Raw genomic sequence first — 10,609 nt, forward strand, 5'->3', positions numbered from 1 at the left:
ATGATCAATCATTATAAAACATATCAGAGATATTATTCTGAAATGGACCAATCAGACAATGACTACTTTTACTGTCGCTACTTTAAGTACATTTAGAGGAGAGTACTTTCTACTTTCACTGGAGGAACATTTAGAATACTTTCACTGTGACAGAGTATTCCTACACTCTGGTACTTCTACTTTACTCAGTACAAGATCTGAGTACTTCTACTTTAACTCAAGTACAAGACCTGAGTACTTCTACTTTACTCAAGTACAAGACCTGAGTACTTCTACTTTACTCAAGTACAAGATCTGAGTACTTCTACTTTACTCAAGTACAAGACCTGAGTACTTCTACTTTACTCAAGTACAAGATCTGAGTACTTCTACTTTACTCAAGTACAAGACCTGAGTACTTCTACTTTACTCAAGTACAAGACCTGAGTACTTCTACTTTACTCAAGTACAAGATCTGAGTACTTCTACTTTACTCAAGTACAAGACCTGAGTACTTCTACTTTACTCAAGTACAAGATCTGAGTACTTCTACTTTACTCAAGTACAAGACCTGAGTACTTCTACTTTACTCAAGTACAAGATCTGAGTACTTCTACTTTACTCAAGAACAAGACCTGAGTACTTCTACTTTACTCAAGAACAAGATCTGAGTACTTCTACTTTACTCAAGTACAAGACCTGAGTACTTCTACTTTACTCAAGTACAAGACCTGAGTACTTCTACTTTACTCAAGTACAAGACCTGAGTACTTCTACTTTACTCAAGTACAAGATCTGAGTACTTCTACTTTACTCAAGTACAAGACCTGAGTACTTCTACTTTACTCAAGTACAAGATCTGAGTACTTCTACTTTACTCAAGTACAAGACCTGAGTACTTCTACTTTACTCAAGTACAAGATCTGAGTACTTCTACTTTACTCAAGAACAAGACCTGAGTACTTCTACTTTACTCAAGAACAAGATCTGAGTACTTCTACTTTACTCAAGTACAAGACCTGAGTACTTCTACTTTACTCAAGTACAAGATCTGAGTACTTCTACTTTACTCAAGTACAAGACCTGAGTACTTCTACTTTACTCAAGTACAAGATCTGAGTACTTCTACTTTACTCAAGTACAAGATCTGAGTACTTCTACTTTACTCAAGTACAAGACCTGAGTACTTCTACTTTACTCAAGTACAAGACCTGAGTACTTCTACTTTACTCAAGTACAAGATCTGAGTACTTCTACTTTACTCAAGTACAAGACCTGAGTACTTCTACTTTACTCAGTACAAGATCTGAGTACTTCTACTTTACTCAAGTACAAGATCTGAGTACTTCTACTTCACTCAAGTACAAGATCTGAGTACTTCTACTTTACTCAAGTACAAGATCTGAGTACTTCTACTTTACTCAAGCACAAGATCTGAGTACTTCTACTTTACTCAAGTACAAGATCTGAGTACTTCTACTTTACTCAAGTACAGGACCTGAGTACTTCTACTTTACTCAAGTACAAGATCTGAGTACTTTACTTTACTCAAGTACAAGACCTGAGTACTTCTACTTTACTCAAGTACAAGACCTGAGTACTTCTACTTTACTCAAGTACAAGACCTGAGTACTTCTACTTTACTCAAGTACAAGACCTGAGTACTTCTACTTTACTCAAGTACAAGACCTGAGTACTTCTACTTTACTCAAGTACAAGATCTGAGTACTTCTACTTTACTCAAGTACAAGACCTGAGTACTTCTACTTTACTCAAGTACAAGACCTGAGTACTTCTACTTTTACTGTCGATACTTTAATGATCAATCATTATGAAACTGATCAGATACATTAGGATGAAGTACTCCTGGTAAATGATGTATTTATTCCTAAATGTTATAATGTAATGCACTGACTGGCCACAAGGTGGAGCTGTGGTGCAGCAGTGCATGGTTGGAGGCCCCCCCCCCTGCACCTGTGCTCAGGTGAGCCTCAGTATAAAGGACTCTCTCTGTCTGGAAACACACACTGAGATCTTTGTCGGAGGACTTCCTGCAGAAAGATGAAGCTCTCTGTCTGCATCGCCCTGGCTCTCAGCGCCGCCGGTAAGAACACAGCCACACTTTCTACCATCGCTTCAGCAAACTGATCAGACTAAGAGGTCAAGGTGTAGAGACTGCAGAGGAAAAAAATAAAGCTGGGAGGGGGGGCCGTGTTTAAGCTGTATCTGTTATTAATTAGTCTTAGACAAACTGGACAATAGTTCAGTCTGTAAAGAGTCTGACCCCTGGACCCAGCTTCAATATCTCCACGTTGTTCTAGGATTGCATGTGAAGCTCTAATGCAGAATCACGTTTAGTTTAGAGTCGAAACGAATCTAATTTTATGATTTTTGGGGGATTTTGGACCTCTCTAATGAGTGCAGGTAAGCAGTGTTTTCTTTAGGTAAGTAGTGAAGTTACATTCTGTCAATGATCTTGTGTTGATGACGGGAGATTCGGAGCGGCATACCAAAGGAACCACTGATTTATCTGCAGTTCAAAACGTTACCCTCCTGACATGGCTGCAGAAAAGGTGTGCTATATTTAAAAAGGGGAATTGTTTTCAAGTGAAATAAGGTTATCATTAAGGGATTTCAAATAGATTGTAGATGTTTAACTTTGACTCTTTTTTTACTAATTCTGTAATAAATATTGGAGCGCCAACGCCTGCAGTACATCACATGAATCGCAAACATGTAGATCAAAAACGCACCGTATGATACCGTGTTTAATCGGAATGTCTTCGCTAGTGCTGCGTACCGGTACGCCGAACCGGTACTGGACTTGTAAAAAGTTTCGGTTCAAGTCCGGTTAAAACCGGAACGTCGGGAACCGGCACTTGGACTTGCAAAAAAACTAGCTCTTATATATTCTCCTTTTTATTCTAAACCATCTAAAACCTTCCATAGATCGAGAAATCTGCGCTGAGAAAAGAGGAAAAGCATCGCATCGGCTTCAGATATGGCGGCCATTACTGAACTCACCAAGTCTCGCAAAATATCGCAACTGCTCGCGAGATCTGTGTGACGTCAAGGGAAGCTAGCGATGTGATTGGCTTAGACATTCATGTGACGAAACTGCCGCTAGATACTGCGAAGTGTAACCTGTGCGGGAAAGTGATCAAGTGCGCTGGGGGAACATCGAACATAGCGAGGCACTTGAGGCGAAACCACAGAATAGAAACTACTCCACACACAGCCTCAGCTACATTGGCGGCGATGTTTGGCGAGCAAAATAACAAGGATCGAGGTAAACTGAGCAATACTGTTGGAAAACAGGCTTTAATTTTAAACAGGCTTTCATTTTAAACAGGCTTTAATTTTAAACAGGCTTTAATTTTAAACAGGCTTTCTTAGCTTTATATTATAAGATATATTAGCAGCAGCATCGGGACTAGCCGACTAGGGCGTTTATTCAGCCATCTTCTCTTGTGCGGGGAGCTTTGGGTTCAGTTACTTTAGTTTGGTGAATGAAATAAAGGTTTGAGCTTTGTAGTACACTAGTGGTTTACTGTAGTTGATGTCATAAGTCATTTGTAGACTAAGGGGCAAAAAGTGTTTGTCACTCTTTTAAATATTTGTACTTTGTAGAGAAATGTGGACACAAGTTGGAAGGACGGGAGCAGGGAACACAAAACACCGGACGAGTTTGAGTTGATTATGAGTTTATTTTCAATTGATAATTAGATTACAATAAGTTCACTTTAGTTACTCCCACAAGCCATGGGTTCAGGTTCGGACTTATAAGTCCGGAACTGAACCTGAACCTCTGGACTTGAGTCTGGACCTGAACCTGAATGTGAGTCCAGGTATGCAGCACTAGTCTTCACCCAAAAGGGGGGGGGGCATGACGTAGAGGGCGAGTACTGGAGTGGTTGCTCTCATCTGGAGTATGAGAATCCTTAAAACCACCCGCGCATCAGCCATCTTTCTTCTTCTTCTTCCAGTGTCGTCCGCTACGACCGCAACAACAGCAAACGCAACAACACACAGACCCGACAACACTGCTGACGCCAACCGGACACCCTCGCAGAGCAACACGGCAATGACCTCGCAGAGCAACACGGCAATGACCTCGCAGAGCAACACGGCAATGACCTCGCAGAGCAACACGACGACACCCTCGCAGAGCAACGCGACAGTGACCTCGCAGAGCAACACGACGACACCTTTGCAGAGCAACGCGACGACGCCCTCGCAGAGCAACGCGACGACACCCTCGCAGAGCAACGCGACGACACCCTCGCAGAGCAACGCGACAATGACCTCGCAGAGCAACGCGACAATGACCTCGCAGAGCAACGCGACGACACCCTCGCAGAGCAACGCGACAACACCCTCGCAGAGCAACGCGACAATGACCTCGCAGAGCAACGCGACAATGACCTCGCAGAGCAACGCGACGACACCCTCGCAGAGCAACGCGACGACACCCTCGCAGAGCAACGCGACAATGACCTCGCAGAGCAACCTGACGACCCCCAGCCATCTCACGACAAACAGCTCTTCTGCGACAGCGAACACGATGGTCTCCTCTGCTAACGGCACCGCCTCGACGACGTCCGAAGGCACCACAAATGTAAACAAAACCACGAGCAGCGCGCTTCTTTCAGGTCTCACGAATAAGCCAACGACAACGCAGAGATCGACGGTGCCCCCTGCTGCCTCTGGCAGAGAGGGGGTGCCGGGCTGGGCCATCGCTCTGCTGGTTCTGGCCGCGATGGTTCTGCTGCTGCTGATTCTGCTGCTCATCGCACTGGTGAGGCTCACAACCATCAACCATCAACCATCTTTATTTACAAATGATTTTACATTTATTTCATATTCTTTTGTTTCATTTGTAGTTCTGTAGCAGTCTGTTATTTGTAGTTCTGTAGCAGTCTGTTATTTGTAGTTCTGTAGCAGTCTGTTATTTGTAGTTCTGTAGCAGTCTGTTATTTGTAGTTCTGTAGCAGTCTGTTATTTGTAGTTCTGTAGCAGTCTGTTATTTGTAGTTCTGTAGCAGCCTGTTATTTGTAGTTCTGTAGCAGTCTGTTATTTGTAGTTCTGTAGCAGTCTGTTATTTGTAGTTCTGTAGCAGTCTGTTATTTGTAGTTCTGTAGCAGCCTGTTATTTGTAGTTCTGTAGCAGTCTGTTATTTGTAGTTCTGTAGCAGCCTGTTATTTGTAGTTCTGTAGCAGTCTGTTATTTGTAGTTCTGTAGCAGTCTGTTATTTGTAGTTCTGTAGCAGTCTGTTATTTGTAGTTCTGTAGCAGTCTGTTATTTGTAGTTCTGTAGCAGTCTGTTATTTGTAGTTCTGTAGCAGTCTGTTATTTGTAGTTCTGTAGCAGCCTGTTATTTGTAGTTCTGTAGCAGCCTGTTATTTGTAGTTCTGTAGCAGCCTGTTATTTGTAGTTCTGTAGCAGCCTGTTATTTGTAGTTCTGTAGCAGCCTGTTATTTGTAGTTCTGTAGCAGTCTGTTATTTGTAGTTCTGTAGCAGTCTGTTATTTGTAGTTCTGTAGCAGCCTGTTATTTGTAGTTCTGTAGCAGCCTGTTATTTGTAGTTCTGTAGCAGCCTGTTATTTGTAGTTCTGTAGCAGCCTGTTATTTGTAGTTCTGTAGCAGCCTGTTATTTGTAGTTCTGTAGCAGTCTGTTATTTGTAGTTCTGTAGCAGTCTGTTATTTGTAGTTCTGTAGCAGCGTCTGAACCCCTTGTTCTGTGTGCAGATGGTTTGGTGCTGCAGAGGAAGCCCCGGCGACTCGAGTCCATTCAGAGACGACATCCCGCTGTACACGACTCATGGCCGCTTCAACGGGACCAACAGGAAGCCATACGTAAGAAACGAGTCTACGGATAAACACTGTAAACAAACACACCTGTAAACAAACACACCTGTTCTACGTTTAACCCTAAAATGATATTTATACATCTATTATCTTCAAAAGTAAAATGGAAAGGTATTCATGACAACAAGAAACAAGTAAACAGTTCCTTAATTATAAGATGTAAACGATCAATAAATCAATAGTTTTTAAATATAGAATTTTTAAGCGACTTTAAAAGAGTGTTGATTTTGTTTGTTTGTAGAATTTGGATTTTTCTGTAAAACTAAAAGTCAATAATCAGAAGAAAGGAAAAGTCAGAAATAATAAGGCGGAGTGTGTGTCCGAGGTTACTGTAACAGTTATTCAACGAGTGTGTGTTTCAGAGAGTCAACATTTACTCATGGAGCATAAAGCTATCTGCCATGTTTCTGTCACTATGACAACAGGGAAACAAAGGCCGTCGCTGGGTGAGTCCGAGCGCTTATTGACTCTAAATACGATTTACTTTAGCCTCACACCCAAGAGGTACTCTTTTAGTGTGTCTACTTTAAAGAGTCCTCTCCTGCTGATGTTCAGGTGTATATCAGTATGTAGCGTCTCTACTTTAAAGAGTCCTCTCCTGCTGATGTTCAGGTGTATATCAGTATGTAGCGTCTCTACTTTAAAGAGTCCTCTCCTGCTGATGTTCAGGTGTATATCAGTATGTAGTGTCTCTACTTTAAAGAGTCCTCTCCTGCTGATGTTCAGGTGTATATCAGTATGTAGCGTCTCTACTTTAAAGAGTCCTCTCCTGCTGATGTTCAGGTGTATATCAGTATGTAGCGTCTCTACTTTAAAGAGTCCTCTCCTGCTGATGTTCAGGTGTATATCAGTATGTAGAGTCTCTACTTTAAAGAGTCCTCTCCTGCTGATGTTCAGGTGTATATCAGTATGTAGAGTCTCTACTTTAAAGAGTCCTCTCCTGCTGATGTTCAGGTGTATATCAGTATGTAGAGTCTCTACTTTAAAGAGTCCTCTCCTGCTGATGTTCAGGTGTATATCAGTATGTAGCGTCTCTACATTAAAGAGTCCTCTCCTGCTGATGTTCAGGTGTATATCAGTATGTAGCGTCTCTACATTAAAGAGTCCTCTCCTGCTGATGTTCAGGTGTATATCAGTATGTAGTGTCTCTACTTTAAAGAGTCCTCTCCTGCTGATGTTCAGGTGTATATCAGTATGTAGAGTCTCTACTTTAAAGAGTCCTCTCCTGCTGATGTTCAGGTGTATATCAGTATGTAGTGTCTCTACTTTAAAGAGTCCTCTCCTGCTGATGTTCAGGTGTATATCAGTATGTAGTGTCTCTACTTTAAAGAGTCCTCTCCTGCTGATGTTCAGGTGTATATCAGTATGTAGAGTCTCTACTTTAAAGAGTCCTCTCCTGCTGATGTTCAGGTGTATATCAGTATGTAGCGTCTCTACTTTAAAGAGTCCTCTCCTGCTGATGTTCAGGTGTATATCAGTATGTAGCGTCTCTACTTTAAAGAGTCCTCTCCTGCTGATGTTCAGGTGTATATCAGTATGTAGTGTCTCTACTTTAAAGAGTCCTCTCCTGCTGATGTTCAGGTGTATATCAGTATGTAGAGTCTCTACTTTAAAGAGTCCTCTCCTGCTGATGTTCAGGTGTATATCAGTATGTAGAGTCTCTACTTTAAAGAGTCCTCTCCTGCTGATGTTCAGGTGTATATCAGTATGTAGTCTCTACTTTAAAGAGTCCTCTCCTGCTGATGTTCAGGTGTATATCAGTATGTAGAGTCTCTACTTTAAAGAGTCCTCTCCTGCTGATGTTCAGGTGTATATCAGTATGTAGAGTCTCTACTTTAAAGAGTCCTCTCCTGCTGATGTTCAGGTGTATATCAGTATGTAGAGTCTCTACTTTAAAGAGTCCTCTCTGCTGATGTTCTGGTGTATATCAGTATGTAGAGTCTCTACTTTAAAGAGTCCTCTCCTGCTGATGTTCAGGTGTATATCAGTATGTAGTCTCTACTTTAAAGAGTCCTCTCCTGCTGATGTTCAGGTGTATATCAGTATGTAGAGTCTCTACTTTAAAGAGTCCTCTCCTGCTGATGTTCAGGTGTATATCAGTATGTAGAGTCTCTACTTTAAAGAGTCCTCTCCTGCTGATGTTCAGGTGTATATCAGTATGTAGAGTCTCTACTTTAAAGAGTCCTCTCCTGCTGATGTGTGTTGTGTGTAATAATGGCATTAAATCTGCTTCTCTTTCAGGAACAGATCGATAAACCGGTGAAGAGTCGGACCGGCTCGTACACTGTCAACGAATAAAGACGGAAATCAACTTAACAGAAAACCTCTTTTATTTCCTGACAGATTTTATGAACCTAATTCAAATCAATCCGAGCGGATTGTGTTTACTGTCCTTAAAGCGGTGTCGAGCAAAAAGAGTAAAAGAGTGATTAAATGAAACTTTATTGAAAACGTTTTTTAACAATCATCACATTTTGATTGTTAGACTTTGAGGATTGCCTGATTTATAATAATGTGCTTTTCTTATTTTGTAATCAGATGTATTTATATTTGTACATAATCTTCTGTAATTGACGCTCACTTTGTCTTGAATAAATAACAACAACAACATTCTGCGGTTTCTTTGTTGTTGAATCAGAATCGCTGCTTTCACTCCCTGTAATATTCAGAGAACTGTAATCACATTTTGAATCTGATCAGAAACAAACCCTTTCCTGTCACTAAAGAAACTTTCTTATTTTTATCCTGTTTTTATTTGTAGTTTTGGAGATATTTTTACTGCTAATACAATTTAAATACTTCCATTACTTATTATATATTTGAATGATGTGTGTTTCATACTAAGCAGTGTCAGATCAGCCCGCTGTAAGTCTCTGTATTCAAAAACTAACGTTCAATAAAACACTGGAAATACAAACTGCACTCTTTACACTTTACTGATGACTGAGTTATTTTACTACAAATTGATATTCAATCACAATATTTCTACACCTTTTGAAAAGTTATCCAAGGTTTGATGTTATAGAAGGAATGAAACATCCCAACCTGTCTGATATTATATTCAATAAACACCTTCAGGTTCACGACTTTCATTACAAGAGGTTTGTCTTTCTATTGTTCGGGGCGTTAATCATATTTCAGTCTGGCAGCAGGGTGTGTGTGTGTGTGTGTGTGTGTGTGTGTGTGTGTGTGTGTGTGTGTGTGTGTGTGTGTGTGTGTGTGTGTGTGTGTGTGTGTGTGTGTGTGTGTGTGTGTGTGTGTGTGTGTGTGTGTGTGTGTGTCAGTTTCCTCTGCATTGTGTGAAAGGGGAACAGCAGAAGCTGGATCCTCAGGTTTCCTGTTTTTCAGAATAAAGTTCCCTTTTCTGTAATCGTCCACAAAGAACTGCAGGGGGGGGGGGTAATCATAAAGCCCTGTTTACAGGAACGTTGACGGTCCTCAGCTTGTTGTTGTTTACAGGAACGTTGACGGTCCTCAGCTTGTTGTTGTTTACAGGAACGTTGACGGTCCTCAGCTTCTTGTTGTTTACAGGAACGTTGACGGTCCTCAGCTTGTTGTTGTTGTTTACAGGAACGTTGACGGTCCTCAGCTTGTTGTTGTTGTTTACAGGAACGTTGATGGTCCTCAGCTTGTTGTTGTTTACAGGAACGTTGACGGTCCTCAGCTTGTTGTTGTTTACAGGAACGTTGACGGTCCTCAGCTTGTTGTTGTTTACAGGAACGTTGACGGTCCACAGCTTGTTGTTGTTGTTGTTTACAGAAACGTTGACGGTCCTCAGCTTGTTGTTGTTTACAGGAACATTGACGGTCCACAGCTTGTTGTTGTTGTTGTTTACAGAAACGTTGACGGTCCTCAGCTTGTTGTTGTTTACAGAAACGTTGACGGTCCTCAGCTTGTTGTTGTTTACAGGAACGTTGACGGTCCTCAGCTTGTTGTTGTTTACAGGAACGTTGACGGTCCTCAGCTTGTTGTTGTTTACAGGAACGTTGACGGTCCTCAGCTTGTTGTTGTTTACAGGAACGTTGACGGTCCTCAGCTTGTTGTTGTTTACAGGAACGTTGACGGTCCTCAGCTTGTTGTTGTTGTTTACAGGAACGTTGACGGTCCTCAGCTTGTTGTTGTTGTTTACAGGAACGTTGACGGTCCTCAGCTTGTTGTTGTTGTTTACAGGAACATTGACGGTCCTCAGCTTGTTGTTGTTTACAGGAACGTTGACGGTCCTCAGCTTGTTGTTGTTGTTTACAGGAACGTTGACGGTCCTCAGCTTGTTGTTGTTGTTTACAGGAACATTGACGGTCCTCAGCTTGTTGTTGTTTACAGGAACGTTGACGGTCCTCAGCTTGTTGTTGTTTACAGGAACGTTGACGGTCCTCAGCTTGTTGTTGTTTACAGGAACGTTGACGGTCCACAGCTTGTTTTTGTTGTTGTTTACAGAAACGTTGACGGTCCTCAGCTTGTTGTTGTTTACAGGAACGTTGACGGTCCACAGCTTGTTGTTGTTGTTGTTTACAGAAACGTTGACGGTCCTCAGCTTGTTGTTGTTTACAGAAACGTTGACGGTCCTCAGCTTGTTGTTGTTTACAGGAACGTTGACGGTCCTCAGCTTGTTGTTGTTTACAGGAACGTTGACGGTCCTCAGCTTGTTGTTGTTGTTTACAGGAACGTTGACGGTCCTCAGCTTGTTGTTGTTGTTTACAGGAACGTTGACGGTCCTCAGCTTGTTGTTGTTTACAGGAACGTTGACGGTCCTCAGCTTGTTGTTGT

General features: G+C 41.7%; 1 protein-coding gene across 1 annotated transcript; it reads left to right on the forward strand.

The window, feature by feature from the left end:
- Positions 1-1,977: 1,977 nt before the first annotated feature.
- LOC134861124 (uncharacterized) lies at positions 1,978-8,774 on the forward strand. Its single transcript, XM_063878143.1, has 4 exons — positions 1,978-2,083; positions 3,966-4,777; positions 5,726-5,833; positions 8,087-8,774. Exons 1-4 carry the CDS (start codon positions 2,041-2,043, stop codon positions 8,141-8,143), a joined length of 1,020 nt encoding a protein of 339 aa, XP_063734213.1. The 5' UTR covers positions 1,978-2,040; the 3' UTR covers positions 8,144-8,774.
- The last annotated feature ends 1,835 nt before the right edge of the window (positions 8,775-10,609 follow it).

The sequence above is a fragment of the Eleginops maclovinus genome, chromosome 3 (assembly GCF_036324505.1).
Source record: "Eleginops maclovinus isolate JMC-PN-2008 ecotype Puerto Natales chromosome 3, JC_Emac_rtc_rv5, whole genome shotgun sequence".
Classification (NCBI taxonomy): Eukaryota; Metazoa; Chordata; class Actinopteri; order Perciformes; family Eleginopidae; genus Eleginops; species Eleginops maclovinus.

What these genes read in the sequence shown, in the direction of transcription:
- LOC134861124 (XM_063878143.1), top strand. Translation starts at nt 2,041, where the DNA reads ATGAAGCTCTCTGTCTGCATCGCCCTGGCTCTCAGCGCCGCCG. An exon ending in CCTGGCTCTCAGCGCCGCCG is followed by an intron (nt 2,084 to 3,965) that starts GTAAGAACACAG and finishes TTCTTCTTCCAG; the next exon opens with TGTCGTCCGCTACGACCGCA. An exon ending in TTCTGCTGCTCATCGCACTG is followed by an intron (nt 4,778 to 5,725) that starts GTGAGGCTCACA and finishes TTCTGTGTGCAG; the next exon opens with ATGGTTTGGTGCTGCAGAGG.